The sequence below is a fragment of the Perca fluviatilis genome, chromosome 9 (assembly GCF_010015445.1).
Source record: "Perca fluviatilis chromosome 9, GENO_Pfluv_1.0, whole genome shotgun sequence".
Classification (NCBI taxonomy): Eukaryota; Metazoa; Chordata; class Actinopteri; order Perciformes; family Percidae; genus Perca; species Perca fluviatilis.
This window is the reverse complement of record NC_053120.1, coordinates 28,629,495-28,649,839: the sequence shown is the minus strand read 5'-3', so window position 1 is coordinate 28,649,839 and position 20,345 is coordinate 28,629,495. Positions and strand designations below refer to the sequence as shown.

At 41.2% G+C, this 20,345-nt stretch overlaps 2 protein-coding genes across 5 annotated transcripts in view; one reads left to right on the top strand and one right to left on the bottom strand.

Annotated features, from left to right (window-relative positions):
- Positions 1-95: 95 nt before the first annotated feature.
- LOC120565214 (mucin-5AC-like) lies at positions 96-10,094 on the bottom strand. 2 transcript variants are annotated; one of them, XM_039810759.1, is made up of 5 exons: positions 9,806-10,094; positions 6,030-6,245; positions 4,300-4,824; positions 2,938-3,095; positions 96-1,878 (listed from the first exon to the last, which is right to left on the bottom strand). In XM_039810759.1, the coding sequence occupies exons 1-5, from the start codon at positions 10,014-10,016 to the stop codon at positions 1,834-1,836; spliced, it is 1,155 nt and encodes a 384-aa protein (XP_039666693.1). In that variant the 5' UTR covers positions 10,017-10,094; the 3' UTR covers positions 96-1,833. The 2 variants fall into 2 exon arrangements, with proteins under 2 accessions (XP_039666693.1, XP_039666694.1); XM_039810760.1 differs by lacking the exon at positions 6,030-6,245.
- A 2,666-nt stretch (positions 10,095-12,760) lies between these two features.
- The window catches only part of LOC120565123 (importin-13-like), a 35,748-nt gene continuing 28,163 nt past the window's right edge, over positions 12,761-20,345 (top strand). Inside the window, exons 1-2 of one of the 3 annotated variants that reach the window (XM_039810537.1) lie at positions 12,761-12,908; positions 13,336-13,422. In XM_039810537.1, the coding sequence (XP_039666471.1) occupies positions 13,354-13,422 (69 nt within the window). In that variant the 5' untranslated portion in view covers positions 12,761-12,908; positions 13,336-13,353. Of the gene's footprint in view, positions 12,988-13,335; positions 13,423-20,345 lie in introns of all 3 variants that reach the window. The other 2 variants (XR_005640190.1, XM_039810536.1) reach the window with 2 other exon arrangements.

The following is a 20,345-nucleotide window of genomic DNA, read 5'->3' as shown; positions in this document are numbered from 1 at the left end:
CAGTGTTGTGTTCTGTTGGCGCTTTTGTTTGTTGGTCCTGCTGTCAAAGAGCAGTTTGTAACAAACGGTTAATAATTTAGATCGGAAATGCAGAGGATGGTTTCAAAATACTTTTAATCATAAAACACCCAACAGTCAATATTCCACATCTGCCAGCAAAGCCTCATTATGCATTCAGGATACTTACAATTTTTAACAGTAATATCAGAAATCTCAAGTGTATTAATTTAGAACTGGATGTACAGACGGGTGACAAAAGGAAAAAACGTGGGTTCAAAACCTCAAAAAAGGGAATAACTTTAGGTGTTTATCCCTCCAGTAGAGACTTATATAATATGCAATGAAGCCCTCTGAAGACTCTCACTTTGTGGCCCAACGCCTTACTAAGACATTTTATGCTGATTTCCCTTCAATTTGTCACCCATCTGTTATTCATGGCATATATAGTAAACACAAGACACAATTGATTTCTATTGACGTGGGTTTTTCCTTTCATCATGTACGTATCTCATTTCCACTCCGATTCTCCTGCACGTTTGCAGAGCAAATACACAGCGAGGCTAATGCACAGCATAATCAACGGGATATTTGTGAACGTGCCTTGTGAGAGAACAAGGTGCTGTCAGGTCAGTCCATGTAACATCTTCAATAGGTTTGTGTGTTTTGTGACTGGTGAACACGAAAGCAAGAACTAAGATGAAGAGTTTCATAAAGTTGTCTTTGCATGATGCAATCAGTAGTATTTACAACGCACAGGACAATGCCAACTTTGTGTGGAAAGGCCACTGGCCAATTTTAGTCTGCAACTGTCATTGTATGAATGAGAGCCTAATGGTGAACACGCTCAAGGCTAGTGTTCAAACAGGGGCAAGTCAGAGCAGCTCCCTGGCCCTGAGTGTGTTTAAATGGGTATCGCACAAAGCACCGGGAATGACTTGTAAATCTGGGAGTTAGTTGGTTTGAATATATAAATACAGTATACAATAAGAGCTGTTCCTATACTGTGTAAGGCACTCTCTCCTGGACATGAAACTCCAGGAAAGAAACAAAAAACACACACTGCACATATCAAAATCAGGCCAAGAGGCAGCAGGACCTTCAACACAGAAACAGAAAAAAAGAGAAAACACTTACATATCTCCTGCCATGCCTTCAAAAATCCACACATGCACCTTTCTTTAACAGACTCACACACACCTACAAACGTACACACTGCTATGCCTGCACTTACGTATGCACGCAAAACTTTTTCTCATACACAAACATATTTGTCCATTTCTTTCCACTGCTGAAAAAGTAAAGTGCAACTTTTTTAACACTATAATCAGGCCATTTCTTATGTTCATTTCTTTTATCTGGCCTCTTAGGGTGCCAGACTTTTTAACACTAATTAGACGAGTGCCCTCAGGTAAGAGTCTAGCAGGACAGGCTGAATCTGTGTCCAGGTGTGTTTCAAACCGACCCTTTTCAACGCTAGGGAAATCCAAATATATTATACAACTCCCACACCCCAAAACATGGGCTGAAAAATATTAAGCATACAGTATTCAACAGAGGCGTGGGCCTAATTTGTAATTACAGGCACCAAAATGGACTTTTGCAAAAAAGAAAACGACCCCAACATGGGCCATATCTTTATTGTCCATTCAGTCATGTCCTTTTTCCTACATGTCAGTGGGAGCTAGGAAAATGGAAGCGATCCAGATGTTTGCTCACACCTACCCAGGATTCTTTCTGTTTGGTGCAGATTAAGGAAAGTTCGGCAACCGCTGCAGCATCAGCCTGGATTCAAGGAGAGTATTTGGTCGCCAACATTTTTCAGTCATGCCTCCATCAGTAGCTGTACATGGACAAGGGTGTGTCCTCCATCATATCGTCCTACACAATGGAAAAATGTGACTATTATGTGCCACTGTTCATCACACCCCCAACCGGCCCGTCAGACACCGCCTACCAAGAGTCTGGGTCTGCCGAGGTTTCTTCCTAAAAGGGAGTTTTTCCTCGCCACTGTCGCAATAGCCACTGCTAATGCTTGCTCTTGAGGGAATTACTGTAATTGTTGGGGTTTTGGAATTTATAGAGTGTGGTCTAGACCTACTCTATCTGTAAAGTGTCTCGAGATAACTCTGTTATGATTTGATACTATAAATAAAATTGAATTGAATAACACAACTAATTATACACAGCTAATATACACACTATATGCCAACAGATGTTTACACAATCTACTTGGTCGCAAGTGCTACATTTTTAGACAATACTATTGATTTTGTGGCCCTCCTAACAAGACGGCCATTAAGAGGCTGTAGTGGGCTCTGTTTTAAAGCTATAGTAAAGATATTGGTATCATGCTAGCTTGTAAGAGGGGGCCTTAAACAGCCCTGTTTAAGTTTACACGAGTGGATGCTCTTGTCAAAGCCACCAGACTCCTTTGACAAAAACAGTAATTTTACCTCACGTTTTTTTTTTTTTAAAGAGAGCATAGATAACAGCTTCAATTCCCCCAGTGTAAACTTGAACAGGGCTGTTTGACAGCAAGGCAAAGTGGTACAATATTCTAAATATAGCATACACTTAAACTGATATTGAAATTCTTTTAGTAGTTTAGTTGTTCTTTCTGTGCTAAGCTAACCAGCTACTGGCTGTAGCTTCATATTTACCATACAAATATGAGTAGTTTCAAAGTTTCAATCTTCTTATCTAACTGTCTGCAGGAAAGGGAATGAACTTATTTGTCCATTATCCATTACTGTAAGTCTGTACTAAGCAAGGATCCTGCTGGAGAAGGATCAACCCAAACTCGAAAACCCAGAGGTGCTCTTGATCTTTAAATCATTATAACATTCAAGGTCTGGTAAGTTGTAACAGTATATCTGTGCTCAACAATATCTGACTGAGTGAATATGAGTGTTGCCTGGATGTCCTGGAGGAGCTCACCATAGGTAGGTCCTGCAGCCTGCGGAACTCTGGTCTGTTGTCTCTCTGGCGCAGTTTGAGGAAGAGGAGCAGAGTGATGATGACAGCAGTGATGATGAAGGCTGACACCAGGCCAGCCAGGAGGGGGTCTAATGTGGGCGAGTCATGGACCATCGTCGCTGGAACAAAAAACACAGGAGATACTTGAGCTGTGCACGTTCCTCCTTTAACACGCTGTAGCCCAAGTAACCAAGCTGGCAATGCACCGTTAAAGATGGATTTCACTTTGATTCAACGTGGTGCAAATACTGGAACTTTAGCTTCTTAAAGACTTGTTTAAAGCCGTGACTGGAACAGGATTTAGACTCGACAGCAACAGCATGTTGAGCTCGAGTGCTCATCGTGTAGCTCAGGAAAGAACTGTCAAACACAGGATGGCGATGTTAAGTTTTCCTGTACTTGAGCTCTCTGTTGAGCAAGTGGATATATTCATAGGGCAAAATTTTAAATACATTTTTAGAATTAGAATCAAGCCGTTTATATGTGCATACAGTACAGTGCGCTACCACACACTGCAGTGTGTTTTCGTTTGCTTAAGGGTGCTGTTTAATCTCTAACATCATCACTCCTGACCTTTCTATGTTGATGTCTCTCTGTGTTTGTATAGTTTTTTTTGTGCAGGAAGAGTTTGTGTCTGCGTTTTAGGCTGTTCCTATTCCTGTATATGGATGTTGCTATGGAAGACTATTTTGTTGTAAACTTAGCTTTTTTTTTTTTTAAATCCTCTGGTTGAAAGTAACAACAACCACAGAGCAGTGAATGCTCCCTGCTCCTCTGGCTAATGGAAAGAGGCGAGGTGCCAAGCGTGGCCTAATAAAACCACACGGAGTGAGAGAAGCAGAGAGAATTTTATCTTTCAACTGTATCCAACTGAGAAGAGTTGATCAGGTTTTGCTTCTTTTGTGACGACATCCTGGTAAAAGTCCTCCCTAAGAAGGAGTACAGATAGAGAAACATACCGTAGATATATAAATCATTGGGATGACAGACAGAGGGGGAGAGAGACAGAAAACGAAAGAAAACAAAGCATTCTTGAGGCCTCGAGTCCCATGACTGCCTCTGTCTCTTCCCAAACAGAGCCATAATTGTGGAGTGCTTGGTGGTGACAGTGCTTGTAGAAGATGTAGACAGAAGGAGGGGGGGAGGCGGTGTTTGTGTGTGTGTGTGTGTGTGTGTGTGTGTGTGTGTGTGTGTGTGTAGGGGCTTGTGTTGGAAAACAAAAAAACAGTGTCGCCTTTGTCGTTAAGACAATTTACTTCTGGCTCTGTCAATATCCAGGCACGACAAATTCCTACACCAACACGGGAGATAGCTTGCACTTACGGTCTCCCCCAACGTTGAGCTGGGAGGGGGTTTCAGCACGGGGATTGGCCTGCGCGGAGGGGCTGCTCGGCGGGTTGATGGTGGACTTTAGGTGGGCTTCGCTGGAGGTCTCAGGATGCCCGTCGGACTGCGAAGTGTGTCGTGGAGATGTCAGCGTCGGCGACTCAGAATTCGGGGGCTTTTGAGAGGAGCTGGTGCTGGATGTTGAACTGGCCTGGGCGACGACAGTGGTCGTGGTAGTTTCAGGCTTTGGCGTTGGGACAGGAGTGGATGGGTGTGTTACGTTGTGAGTGGGCTGGTTTGATGGGGTACTGGAGTCAGGTGGAAGTGCAGCAGGATGTGTTGTGGGTGGCGTGGTGGTCGGTGTGTCCACAGTGGTAGGGTGAGTTGTGGGTGCGGGGACGGCGGCGGTGGGGGTAAGGGGGGTGTCAGTGGCCGGGGCGTGGCTCTCAGGAGGGACTGAAGGCTGTATAGTCACATTGGTTTCAGGAAGGGCAGCCTCTGAGGGAGAGTGGGTCTTGGTATCTACACAAAGAGAAAGACAACATCAATATAAAAATACTGTAGCAACACTTTGCAATGAGGTTTCTGCCATGTTGAAATACTGTATGTATGTAATCAGCCTGCTGAACAGTGTTTTGTATATATGTGAAGTTTGTGGAAGTGCCTGCCTGACAGCAGAAGGGTCAGTTCAGCTAAATTACAAAAAAACACATTCTCACTTCTTCTAGCCATGCAGATCATATTGGTTTTATTAGTCCAGGTTAGGGTTATTCCTCTCTGAGATTTCTGCCTCCACCCCAATACAAAGGAGAACATTGAAAGAATGACACTGGAACTTCTTTCTACCCAAGAAATAGTCCCTATGAAAACTGTTGCTTCTATTTCCTTTGGATTATTAGTAAAAGGGCCATTTTGTCTGGAAAGAGATGGCTTCATGGATGGCAGTGTTGGTCCAGACTGAAACAACTTCTAGATGGATAGCCATGACACTTTGTACATTTAAGGTCCCCAGAGGATACATTTGAATGCCGCAGAGCCGCTAGCGTGGCTGCAGACTAATGTTACAGTGTTACTTTCAATGCTGTGGGCACCACAAATATAAATCAATTCACCTCAACTGTATTGGGTGGAGGCAAGAAACTAAAAGTTAAACAGTACTCTTATATGAACTTCTCCCTCTCCACACACAAATACACTAAGTGCCTAAACATGTGCCTTGTCTGTGAATATGTTTGAGTCTAATGTGTGAACCAGCACTGGTGTGTGTGTGTGTGTGTGTGTGTGTGTGTGTGTGTGTGTGTGTGTGTGTGTGTGTGTGTGTGTGTGTGTGTGTGTGTGTGTGTGTGTGTGTGTGTGTGTGTGTTGGGGGGTATATTTCACTTCTACTGTTCTCATCCCCTTGTGAAAAGTCACACAGCATTTAATCACTTCTCTCCTCTCCTCAACACCAACCTGAACTCAGTGGCCCACTTCTGGACGTGGAAAACAGAGATAAGGACTTTGTTAAATATAGCTCCTTAACTCTGAGCCACCCGCTGCTGGGCTCCCTATTAAATTATTCTTACTGTAAGTGAGACAAATCTTCTCCAATGGCAAAACCTGCTACTACATCAGATCACCTTTGTTTACCACACCCCAGTGTTGACTAGTCAAGTAACTCATTCACATCAGTTTTCTTTTTACAGTGAATAACACAGGATTGTAAGATTACGGAGTTGCATGGTTACCGTTAACTCTCTTTGGTTCGGGTGTCGCAGAGATGGTTTCCCCTTTTGTAGTCGTGTTGCTGCTCAAACAGCTGGTGTCTCTTGAACTTGGTTTGGAAAGTGTGGTAGAACTGATGGGGTCCACGGTAGAACCGGGTACAGACTCTGGAGCCGTCGGAGCCGCCTGACTACTAGAAGCACTTTTTGGAGCAGAGGAGTCAGCAGCAAATTCACCATCTGATGAGGATAGTCCAATTTGGATAATGGTCAGTGTCTGGTCATGTCCATCAGAGTCTTTAACAGTTTGTTTGCTTATTATTCCAAGCAAACATGAGACAACAGACTGTGTGCACACTCCGATCAATTTAGAGTCTATCAGTCAGCACAGGCCACTGTTTACTGTATCTAAACAATTATTAAAGCTGAAAAATGTCCAGCAAAGCAGTGCAGCACTTTTATAGAGTCACATGCTCAGTACACCCGTAGTCTTCTATCGATCAGTGAGCAACTTCATTGGAGCAAACAGGATTTTAGTGTTGGACAAGAAGATAACGTGTCATATTTACTTTGCAAATCCTGATGTTCTTTTTCTTCAGGAGCTAAATGCGGTGGCTCGTGACTTTGTGACACTTCAACATGAAGCTGCTCTGGGCCTTTGAGTTGTGAGCGTGTTTTTAGAGGCCTGAAAACTACCCTGAGTTCCCCTATTTCAGAAATGAACGGGGAAAATTTGTGTTGCAAAAATATGCTTCTTATTTCCTATCTTGTTAATCATGTCATGATTTCTCGGATTTCTTTTAAGACCTCCTGGGGGACCTGCCCTATAATGCCAGAGTATCTGAACAAACAAATAAGGGCTGACTTTTACTTTGACTTTGCGTGACATACAGCGTACAGCCCTGATGAGACGTGAGGAACCTTTGGTCTTTGACGTAATATCCTTTTAATGTAACGAAGACCTTCAATCTCGCTCTATCGCCCTCCATCTCTTCCTGCTTTGGTCTTGAAATCTTTAGCTCTGCGGTCTAAGTCTTCATTTCTGTTCCAACCTGCTGCTCTTCCTTTGATAAAGACCAGAGCACTGTAATGTAATGTCATTACCGTTCAGTAACACACTGCCATGATGCCTTTCATTACCTCCATAATCACTCACTTCAGAGAGAGTTTGAACTCTAAACGATAAAAAAGACACACTATACGCTGTATAATACTGGCCTTGTTCCCTCACTTTAGCTCCATTAGACATGCGTAAGTCAAACGCGGGATTAGTATGTTGCACATATGTGTGTGTGTGTTGTGTGTGTGTGTGTGTGTGTGCGCGTGTGCAGAGTAGATTTATAAAGAGACCCACTGTTTCCACTGTTGAACACTCCTCTCACCACAAGATATTACAGGCTCTTACTTTCCAGGCCAATGCAGCATGTACCTGGGGGAAGTAGCTCATGCTCACTTCTTGAACCCTGCCAGCGAGAGGAACAGCCAACCGCTTTCTCTGCAAGCTGACGTCTGCCGCTTCAACACTCAATGCCGGATGTGCCTATCAGTAATACCTTCTGTGTGAGAGCCATCTAACTGCAACTGTAAAATCCCATAAGCCCTGGTTTCACAGCACATGATTGAAAATGCTGAAGACAGCTCCGTGCACGCTGTCCTTGGCTTTTTTTTTTTATCTGAACTTATTTCAGATGTTTACTGCCAAATGTTGTTTGACCTCTCAAGCTGCATGTCATGCCTCTAAGGCTATTATCTCCTTTTCCGGTCCTAGGCCTTATTATGGTTCACGTGAGAGCCTAAATTCATTATAGTTAGTTATGTTATTTATGGTGTCATGCACATACAAGTGCCCAGCAGACGTGGACTCAAAGACACCAAAAATACTGTACATTTGTTAGAAAAGAACATAACTAATTACATATAACATTATAACATTGCATTGCGAACAAAGAACCAATTTCTTTTAAAACCATCCAACCAGAATAACTTATTAGAAATAAAGGACACATGTTACTTTAAGGTGTAATCTTGAAATTGTTATATAACCTGATGATGAAACATGAAATGGGCTCCATCTTCAGAAATAGCAGACACAATGAGACAATAAATAACTGAGTTTGGACTTTTTCTTATAAATGTATTATAAGTATATCATAACTGGAATCTTTTTTGTTTTTAATCATTGTTTCCACATTGTATGCACTGTAATAAAGTGTGTGACATTTTTTATCTAGGTTACTGAACATTTGCAGTTAAGTTAGATAACTTCTAGAAGAATAAAAATGTGATTGATTAGTTAGAAAGGCGGCCGGCTAAGTTATAAGAGAAACAAAAAAGGCTTTTGACCGTATAACCTGTAAGAACAGAAAAAGACTGGATATTTTTTTTAATGTTCTTTGCTAAGAAAAGCTCAGAGGGATTTCTTTTTCTGTACAGAAATTATAAGATGTTAAGATGGTCTAGAGAATTATTGAATATTTGAATACAAGTCAAAAGTTCTCCCTGACTTACACCCTGGGTTTTGATTGCATCTCTATACTGAATATGCAAATACAGCCCCATACAATCAATATACTTGATAAAGTCTGACAGCATTGCACTGCTTTAAAGTCAGTTCATAACGTCTACACACTGTACTACAGAGGCAAGCCAATTAGCATGAACCCAGTACAATGACAGTGTGCTGCTGCACATAGTTAGAGGTGCCATTTATCACAATGTACTTCCCTTCTCATTTACAGCCAATAAATGTCCTCTGGTGGAGCCACGCTGTTTTCTATTCATTTGTATTTCAGCTGCAGGAGCTGATGGGACAGCGCTGCCCAATAAAATCTTTTCAAATGTCAATAGTCTCATTTTCCTTTTATGTGAGAGACACTGATGGAGAAAAAGAGAGGAGGTAGGAGGAGGAGAGAAAGTGTTATGAACAGGTAGGAGAGAAAAGCGGAAGGTGGATAAGAGTGAAATACAGGATGTGGGGTGTGTGAGAGGAGTGTAAATGTAATCCAAGCAGAAAGAGGAAGAAGCAGGGAGGGGGAGGGAGGTAGGGATGTGAAAGATAAAGTGTGAGGCTGTTAAAACAAATAGAAAATGGAAATGAAGCTGTGATGGGGTGCCTGGATAGCTCAAATGGTAGAGCATGCACCCCATGTCCAAAGGCTCAGTCCTTGTCACAGTGGCTGTGGGTTCAACACCAACACTTTGCTGCATGTCATTCCCCCTCTCTCTCTCTCCCTCCATTTTCACATCTTCCTTCTCTGTCCATTTTCACATCTTCCCTCTCTGTCCATTTTCACATCTTCCACTGTCCTATATAATTAAGGCCTAAAATGTCCCCCAAAAAATCTTTAAAATAAATATAAATACAAATAAAACTGTGATTTGAAACAAAGCAAGTATGACTATATAACTGAAACATATATTAACTGGAGGTGGGAGATTTCATCTGCCTCTTACCTCAAGTAGGGTTTAAAGAAAACATACACAGGAGGAACACAAATGTTCACGCTCAACAACTGAACAGCTGTCTCTTTATGGTGTAAGTAAGTAGACTTACTGAGAATTCACTTCAGCTCTGTTAGTTAAAATCTCAGGTGCCTGGAGGCAGGTGAGATTGGTGTGTTAGTTTGTGTGTGTGTGTGTGTGTGTGTGTGTGTGTGTGTGTGTGTGTGTGTGTGTGTGTGTGTGTGTGTGTGTGTGTGTGTGTGTGTGTGTGTGTGTCAATTACTCAAATTGGAAACCGGAAAACAACAAGAAGTCAAGCGATTAAATACAATTATAATAATAATAAAAAAAATACCTACTTTGATCAGCGGATCCCGAGTTAATGAGTAGCAGCGCACAAAGCGCAATCCACACTTTGGTCCCCATCATCTCTGTCCTCCGGCTACACAGTAAGAAGATTACCAAAACAAATCTCGTCTCGTCTCTTCTCGGACTCTCTCTTTCTCCCTCGTTCACCGTCCGATGCCAGACTTTAAGGAAAGGTAGTTTCAAAACAATCCCAGGCAGCATAGGCTACTGTACAACCCAATGCAGACAGCTGCCCTGCCAGTGTGTGCGTGGCTGGAAGGACTGAAGGAGGAGTGTGATCTCTCTCTCTCTCTCTCTCTCTCTCTCTCTCTCTCTCTCTCTCTCTCTCTCTCTCTCTCTAGAAACAGTGCCACGTGTTGCCTGTCCAAAATAGTCAGTGGGTCTGACTCTGTGCCATGCCCATGACGTTTTTTTAGTAGAAAGACCATAGTCTGTAAAAAAAAGAAAAGAAAGAAAGACTGACAACCACCCACACGGCGCATAATGGCATGCATTATCAAAACAACAGAACACCATCTAACTATAACACAGTGTAGGCCTGTTAACGGTGCATCCACACACATTACAGAGTCTTATCAACACCTCTGACGGTCACAACAATTAAATAGAAAACATTGAATTTACACCTATTTCAAATAGTGCAGATATACTGGTTTTCAGAAGGTGTTCATGTTATTTTGTCCACCCTTTCTGCTTAGTGACTTTATTGTGACTGTAGCCTGACGAGCCTATTTGTTTATTCACAAAATAGGCTACTCAAAAGGTTTGTGGTTTAACTGGCCTCTATATCCATCATATGTTTTAGTAATATATTATATTTGTATTATATAAGGGTCTGCAATGACTTCTCAAATTGATTAAATGATTACAATAGTTATTTGGCATAATTGTGTATTATAATGTCGTGTGGCTACATAGGCTATATGAAGAAATTAATCAGTAAATAAAACTGAGAGTGTACATCCGAGACAACATGAAGTGTTTGTCACGCCTAAGTTGTATTGGTCAACAATTAAAGAGCCAAACATTTATTCTTTCAGGTGTTTGACTTGATCCGGAAGCTTAAACTGCATCATCCTCACTTGTTTTTTGTTTGCATGACTGGCGCTTTCTGCAGGGCGTTTTACTGGAGTGTGCTGTCACCATTGGCCCACGCGGCGGCGCTGTTGCTCTAAAGCTGATTCTCCTCTCGTGGAAAACACACGTTTGGGGAAAAGAGTGTCGAAAAAACATTGCAATACATCTTTGGAGGATGCAGTTTCAATGAGATGACAGCCATTAAGTCGCGCTACCTCCACTGAGTTCCTGTGAAACTGATGCTCAAAGCTATAATGAATCTTAGGACTGGAATATCTTTGGAAGATGAGGGGCTTTTTCATATGGATTAAACATTTTCAAAATACTATTCTGTAAGGCTATGAGTTCTTTATTGCACATTTGTTGTTTATTTACATTAGCATATGTGTCCCCCCTTTGCCATTTCCCAGTATATGCAGGAGAGTTCTATGTGCTAGACACAATAAATGGAATATAAAACCAACATTGATTTTTATTTATTTGCTGTACATGAGTGAATTGGACTGTGTGATGAATGGTTCCGCTTTATTTGTTGACATTTCATTCTTACAGTACTAGTAGTAAAACATTTATCTCCACTTTTATAATACTCCAAATCTCAGGATAACATCCCACATAGCCTACAGAATAAGATTAGATTTTTGAAATATATCTGTATGAGTTTTATTCTTTTATTCTTTATCTCATCAGGACATTACAGTTTTGAGTAGTTTAGTTTTGAATTTAGTGGGGGTTGTTAAAGTTATTGTTTGTATGTGACATACTTGTAATAATTAATTGAAGAACGAAAGAAAATGAAATAGGCAATGTATGGTCATGACATTTGTGAGAACATTTAAAAATATTTGCACGTGTGGATGTTTTGAACTCCTCCTGCTTCATATTGGCTTACATATCAACCAGCAACAGTGAGCATCACAGCTATGCGCGCACAGGTCAGGTGATGTGCACAGTCTGTTTAAATCGCAGCATACTGACGCACTGTATGTTAAATATACACCATGTGTGTTACTGCTGCTGTGGAGCACATTTGGTCGGGAGTTTTACTTGTCTTTAGTAAACTTGGTCTGTAGTTGATTAGTCACTGATTTGTCGCTGTGAACCGATATCATTGCGGTCCTACTCTGTAGCCTAGGCTACGTGTGTTCTATTTTACTGAACATAAGAGCGTAGGCTATATAGCTGTGAATGCAGATAGGCCTACTATGCAGAGTACGCCTACTATACGTGCCAGGTGTGTGCGCATTTGATTTGGATACAAATATGAGCTAGCACACCTATTTCCATGCATTGTTGTTGTCGTTGTTATTATTTTTGTTGGGTTCCACCCATATAGACTGGTTTTACCTACACCAACAACCCGGTTGCCCCCTTCCCTCCTTCCCTCCCTCCTGACTTCTTCCGTAGGGGTGAGGTAGCCTAGTCTATTTTTGCATGTTTTGAAACATCCTTGATATTTTCAGGTAACGTTAACTAAGACGCATTTCAAAGGTTAATGGGATACGTGGAACAACAAAGAAACATTTTTTTGCTAAACATTTGTTGACAACATTAGAGATACGGCAACTATCCTACATCTTCATAATGTGAGGATGGCATTTCATTCGATAGAGGGGGAAATGCCGCATTCATATGTTGTTCATATAGCCTAGGAGATTGCCGAACAGCTTTTGGTCGCAAAAATGGACAAAACGAGCCTCAAACATAGGATAGCAGCTATTTGTCTAAATAACCGAAAATGTACGAAGACTAATAATGCATAACTAAAAAATAATGCATAACAGTACATTCTGTTACATTTTCAGTTTTAATATATTCTCCACCTTTAATATTTTGGGCACTTTAGAAATCGCTGTTTCATTCACCGTGTTATTGGATGGTCCTTGACCAGTTACGCTGTGATTACGATATTTCCCACAGCGCCTGAATGTAGCAAAAAGCTCTCGGTGACGGAGCAGAGACAGAAAAGCGGCAGGGAGCTGCAAGCATCGTCTCATACCGTCGCAGGACAGAAAGGTGTGAAAATATTAGTCCTCTCGACAGCCTAGTACACGGAGACGGCATTGTTTTGATAATGCTGTCACACTCTGAAAATGTTAGTATGTCTGTCTTGCTTGGCTACATTTGGCACTATGGTAGCGTCAAGTTACATGTATTGCTACGTTAGCTAGTTTAGCGCTAGCATAGTGGCGCTAGCCGTTGCTATAGTATTTTCCTATAGTGTATGTTAGCGTTAGCTAGCCTGCTCTTTAGTTAATTGAGCTAACTTTAGCTTGCCGGTTAGCTTCTCGTGTTATCCTTATGTCTAAATCTATGATATCGTCGTGCTAACTTCCTCATTCCAACTGCTACTGTGGGAAAATATTTGTAACTATCGATGAAGTAAGGTGTAAGGCTGACTGTCCCCTCCTGAATGTGTTGCTCCTCTTTGGTCATTTGACAGCTCCGTATCAGCGGAGATATGGAGACGCTGGGACGGATAGCAGCAACACCGGACGCCCTGGACTTCACGGTGGAAAACGTAGAGAAGGTGAGTTTTGGGACCACTCAGTCCTTGTCAGAAACCTATCAGCGTATACAGCACCGGAGATTTGTGGACTAAAGAAGTGTTTAAAAAGAAACAGACTTATCTCCCGTGTAACGTTAGCCACATCATATGTATAATAATAATAATAATAATAATAATAATGTTTACAGTACTGATTTCGTCTGGAGAGATAATGTCTGCAAACAGGAATTTAGCTTATCTGTATTTACGTCTTTAAATGAGTCTTGACTGAATGGCTAATGTTTAGAAAGAATGATCAGATGATCATCATAATAACAGGTTGTAGCCCGCCAATTCTTTACAATCTCCGTTATTGTAAAATGCTTGTATGGGTCTTGTTTTTCTCAGTTGGGTATATTTGTGTGTTTGTGTGCGTACGTGCGCGTGCATGCGTACTTGCTTGGCAGTGTTGAGTGTGGCTGCCAGGTTGCTGTGATGAATCTCCCTGCTGGGTGGCCACTGACTCCAACACGAGGGGATGGGTGGGGAGACAATGGGGAGGATGGAGAGTGAGAAAGGTGCTCCTGTGGAAGAGCAGAGTCGATGAGATTGATGAGGGGAGGGAGGGTTGGGACAGGGTCGACGTCTGTGACAGGGCTAGTAAAGAAAGGGGGGTTGGGGGGAGAGCTGGGCGATGCGACAGAAATGATTTAGAGGCAGGTTTCAGGGAGAGAAGCACATTACTGCTGGGGAAATAGCTTGGCCTGATACTGGGGTTTCTGGTGTAATGAAGGAGGGAGAAGAATGACAAACAATGATCTAGGTCCTGTGTCACTGTGGATAATCTCCTTATTCATTTGTTCATGTTTCATGTCTACAGGTGAAGAAAGTGGTGCTCTGTTATAATTTAGAGGTGGCAAATGCATGATGAAGTTGCTAAAAATATTCACATTAATGAAGTCAGAGAAAATACTAGAACATATATTGTAAGCATACCTAAGTGAATGTATAATGCATGTAACTGGGAGGATTATTAATATTTTGTTATCATGTATTAAGGTAACCTTTGTGAGTGAAGAGTCGTAACGATACCCAACCTTATAGATTTACATGGAATTTTTCAATAGATCAAGCTATCTTGTATTGGGTGTGGGTTTGTACAGTTTAAGGTGCATTTTCAGACCCTGTTAAAGCACTCAGTCTATGATGCTATGAGAACTTTTGTAATAACACCACATTTGCATTTCCTAACTATATATATATATATATATATATATATATATATATATATATATATATATAATGATGATTTTCTTTCCATATTTTGATTGTTCTAGATCATCTGACTTGACATATTTGTACATAATTAGTTATGGAATCAGAATGACGCTGTTTATTCACTGGAATAAGAGCAAGACCATAGGTTTATAGTACCTGCACCTAAAAGCATAATATTAGAATCTGTGTCAGACCACCAACTTAATGCGTTGTGAAAATGAGATGTTGCTTTTACCTGTAATTTTATTGCCTTCTCTGCAAAACAGTCAAATCAGGTAACTGTAATATATACACACTAGCATCAGACACCTCGTAGTGTTCATCAATAGAAAGTCAAATTGCGCTTCCCATAAGATGAGAGCATGACATGAGAGCAAAACCATTTTCTAAAAGAGTGAAATAAAAAAAACAGCAGTGCAGAAATGTCACTGGCTACGTTTACATGCACATAAAAAAAAAAGTATTAATATTCCTACTAAGCTGTTCACATGGCTAATGAAAATGAATTTTTATAAATAAAAGGATTTTTGTCGAAGGTGGACTTGTTATGGTGCGTTCTTTTTGTCCACCGAAGTCGATCTACGAGTCGTTTTCCGGAGTTACGACCCGGAAGTTGCAAAAAGAACGCCCCCGAGGTCGTATTTACGACTCGTCAAGTCGTCTGAACTCAGAGGACCCCGAGCTCACTTTCAAAGATGGCTACGTCGTGCATCACACGTAGTAAACATTGTGGTTATCTACAATTTGAAGCACTTTTGTCTTTGTTGTAACCAAATGAAGAAGTCGTACACATAGCGCTGTATACTGCTACCTATAGGCATGTCGCTACAGGCTTATTATGAGTTAAATACCGCCTGATTAGTTATTTTGTAGCTTGTGCAGCTGAAATTGGCTAGAGACGCTCGGTTGCTATATGACAACAATGGCTTTAAGCCGAGTCTTGAGCAGAAAGCAGAGCAGTAGCCTAACGTTAACGTTAATCAAAACGTAATTTTCATGTATCAAACTGTGAAATATATTTGTGTAATATGTCAATAACTGGGTGAATAGAATCCTAAATGTTACTAAAAATGTTACAAAAATCTTGTAGTATTAATCTTAGTTATTCGTTTTTCGACACGGATGTGACGTCACGCTCGAGCTACTAGTCGCGATTACAAGACAAAAAGAACGCACCATTAGACCGTGTGCACACACCCTTCCTCTTTCATTCGACTTCCGACCAGAAATGTGGCCTTTTTTTGGGGGGCATGCATTTCTACCTCAGCCTTGCAAAGTTTTGGTTTTGGCTAGTTGGTTTGTGTACAACAACCATAGCAACGCACAGAGCTGACCGTAAGCCGTAAACAAGCAAGAGGCCGCAAACTGCGGTAAAAAACCCAGTTGAGACACACTTCTTAGTGTTCATGCAAATGTAGTCGCTGTTGTTCAGTGGGATGGTGGAGAGTGTGTGCGTGTTGTATACAGTAAATGGTGGTGGAGATGATGGTTCCTGGCCCAGTATTTGTATGTGTCCAATAGAAAGCTCTTTGTTCAGTCTTGGGACTGTGAAACAATGTACCACGTTGTCACTATCTTTGTGTGTATAATGAATGGGTATGTGTACTGCATCGAATTTCCCCTCAAGTATAATTAGTCTAGTCTAAAACCACTATTTCACTATTCCAAGCAAGTGGATTTTAGATTAATTTGGAGCTCTACACTTTGCTGTGAAATAGTATGCTGTTTGAATTTAGTCATTTTGCATGTGTCCCCCAAGACAAACAGCTACTGTACCACCCGAAAGAACCGCAGCACAGTACTGGGCCAGTGTGGGTTTGCATCTTGCTTAAGGGTACTTTGCCAGGGCAAAGTGCACCTAGTCTCCTCTCTCTACCCTCACAGAATGCTTTCCATAGGAGGCTGTTGAGGTCCATTCATTAGTGCTTAGCTCCCAGGCCCTGCCTTTTGGAAACTGTGTTTAAGTTAAGTTAGGATAAGCTGTATGTGACAGCAAGTGCTGTCTTCTTATGAAATAGTTTAATGGCATTTAAAAAGCAGAGGAGATGGGTTATGATGCATGGTGTATTGAGTAGTCTTGTGGTGGCTTGAGAGGCTGTTTCAGAAGGAAAAGAGGGATTGTATATGTATGACCTTGTATGGGTTCTATATGTATTATCAGACCAATAGCAACCACAACAATTTGTAGTTAGCCTGATAACAATTCATAATAGACCATATAGCTACGTTACTGACCTACCTGGGACAGCATCATGGCTCTGCTCAGGGTCCTGCAGGTCACACAATGTTTCATTGTTCTACAGAGAGAAGACGATTATTAATACAGCTCCATTGAGTAAGGCCTCACTAAGCCTACATGATTCCCATGGCAAATTAGCTCAGTAACTAGCTACAAGTTTTTAGATAACGTTAGCAGTTAGCTAATGTTAAATGCTAACTTACACAGCTTTACTAGCTAGCTAGTAACTTAACACAACGAAACAACAAACGTCTAGTAACCATGCTTGCAACGTAGATCACAGACAATATGTACGATCAAGACTTATTATTAATCTTGTAGGAATCCACTGTGGAGTGGTTTGTGTGTCCTCCAAAGTCTAACTTTAGTTGCACTCACTGAGCTGTCACTCAGATGCATTCCAAAAACTCATTAGCCAATGGGGACGCACCCCTGTAAGACCCGCCCACGCGAGATGTTTGTGCCAGAATTGCAAGCAAAGACTTGGGAAGCGCATACGAGAAAGCTGGGAGCAAAACTGCAAACGTGATGGAGAGAGCAAAAGACTGATCATTGAGAAAGAAGCAGAGGGAACTGTAAACAAAAGGACATAATATCAAACAAATAAAATACCAATAGTTTACGACTACACAGATGTTTTGTTTGCAAGTTTTAAAATTAAAATTAAAATTTAATTACACAATTAAATTTGTTGCTTTATTGTTTTTATTGTAGAAGGCTTGGAGACAGTATCATATATCCATTGATTCAGTCACTGTAGGTGATCAGTCTTCTGAATTATTTGGTGGAATTTGTTCATGTAACTGAGGTTTGCATACTGAGACACTTGGTGCAAGTGTTTGTTGTTTGCTGTGCACGTGCTGAGATTTTATCACTATTGGCAACATGGTATTCTTGATTTCTGCCTTGGCCGTGTGCTGTCAACCACCCGCGCACACTCTCCGCACAAACATTAATCATCATTCCTCTGCATATCTTTGGTTCTCACAGTTATAGCACAGTGTCATGATGGGTCAGTGGTGTGATGATGCCTTCTGCAGCACAGCAACAACACTGCCCTCCCATTACTACAATGACTTTGAGTGTGACACTCTAGTGGACAGATGGTTCGAAAAACACACTGACGGCGCACACACACACACACACACACACACACACACACACACACACACACACACACACACACACACACACACACACACACACACACACACACACACACACACAGACCTATGGCAGTGAGATGCCATTACCCGCTGTGTGTGAACACAGTGTGCAAAGACAAAATGTGTGTGTAGGCTTCTGCACTTATGCCTCATGTGGGGAAGGAGACATTTTTATAATGTTTACAAAAAAAGCCATGCGGCCACCTGTTTCTCTTCATCTACATCTCCTTTCTTGCAATTGCTAATCATTTTAATAAGGTAAACCATCTTTTTTTGATAACGGCTCCTACTTCATTTATGTGTTTCATATTTGTCCTTGATATTTTGTATGGTATAGGTATTGTAGTGGTCTTTGTTAACGCAGCTCAGCACCTACACTATAGTTATTCTGCTGGACTTGGCAGTGAGCACACAACACAAGTGTATACCATTTACAGTAAATCCGTGGTTGTGTGTGAGCAGATGGTGCATCAGTCTAACAGAGCCATGTTTTTTCATTTGCATCCTCCTCTTCCTCCTGTTGGAAAGGGACTGTAGAGGAGGCTAATGACCTTTGACAGTGTCTGCCAAGAGAGCATGCCATCCTGAAGCCAGGTGGTTCAGGCAGGTTGCCACCATCTGTAGATATAATTAGTTGTTTCAGTTGCATTGGCTGTTTCACTTGCATTAGTTGCTTCTGGTGCAAATAAGCACTACTGTTTATAAGGGTGTGCATGTGTTTTGCTTGTTTTAAGAACCAATTAATGATGGGCAATTAAAGTTAGTTGAGATAACTGCTGCATGTCTGGCGTGAGTTCTAGGAGGAGACAGGCGGGGTTTTTTTGTGAGAAGATTAAAGCAGCAAAATGAACAGACTGTTTTGTGCCTCGTCTTTTGATAATAAACCCAGGAGCGTGTCTATTAAAACAGACACGCTCAGAGACACAGACACATCGCCGTTTGGGATTGGATAAGGAGAGGTCTGTGATCACACAGTGGACTGCGGTAATGATCCACTGCTGCTTTGAACTCCGATATTACAGCGTCATTTATAGAAAGGGTAGAGTGAGGCAGACTAACAAAAAACATCCTTATTCTTTTTAAAATGAAGGCATGATAATGATCCATTGAAAGACCCTGCCAAATCGTAACAAAAGAACCCATTGATATTTCATCAGTTCTGTCATGCAGCTCGATCTATAGAAATGTTAACATTTAAATTAGAAAAAGACTATTTTTGTAGGTGCAGGGTTTTTTTCCTTCAAACTGTTGAAAGTGCAACGATTCTCATAAAAAGCTTAACATGGCTGTGGTAGATGCTAGACTACTGAGACCTACCAGCTAAGTCAAAGCTGCACATTATATTCCTGCACCTATAGATGTCTCTTACACACATATGTTCAAATGCCACCTGACTCTCTACGAACTATCGTCGTCATCAGAGTCTGGTACAGTAAGTGGAAATTCATCTTTTCAGATTAATTTAAATAAAAAGGTTGTAGATTGATTATATAATCATTTTCAAAACATTCAAAACTGTTACTATGTTTTTTCTGTTTAAAAAGGCAGCAATACATAACACATTAAAATCTAGAGTGTTCATGTACAGTACATGTAGTGTTCATTTCATACATTAGCAGTGAAATAAATGAATGCATAATAATCGTGATAATCGTGAAACCGTGATTATTTTTCAGACTATAATTGTACCAACAAAATCTGTAATCGTTGCAACCCTATCTGTGACCCATCGTAGTATTATTCATCCTACATTGTTTGACAACCTACAACATCTCTGATGAGGAAATTAGGGGTGTGCAAAAAAACGTATTCACATTCGTATCGCGATTCAAGCTCTACCGATTTCAAAATCGATTCATAGAATTCCAAAAATCGATTGTTTTGTAATGGCGTGTATACTATTGTCCTGAAATGAGTTTAGCTCGCCATTCCCATAGATGGCGCTGCGTCGAATTCACACTGACGCCTGGTCACTCTTGTCATAATCAGAAGAAGAACGAGTGCAGCAGAAGTAATTTAGTTGGCGCAAACAATGGCAAACCTCACAGAAAGAATGATTCAACCTGCTCCATCCTCATTGAAGGCGAGAGTTTGGGCACATTTCGGCTTTTATAACCTCGAGGGGAAGACGGTACTTGATAGTAATCATGCTATATGCAGGCTTTGCAACGCGAGTTAAGTATTTTGGAAACACCACAAACTTGAGAACTCACATGGTACGCCATCACCTGAAGATTAACATTAAAGACGTGGACGAACAACAACCTAAAGTACCCAGCATG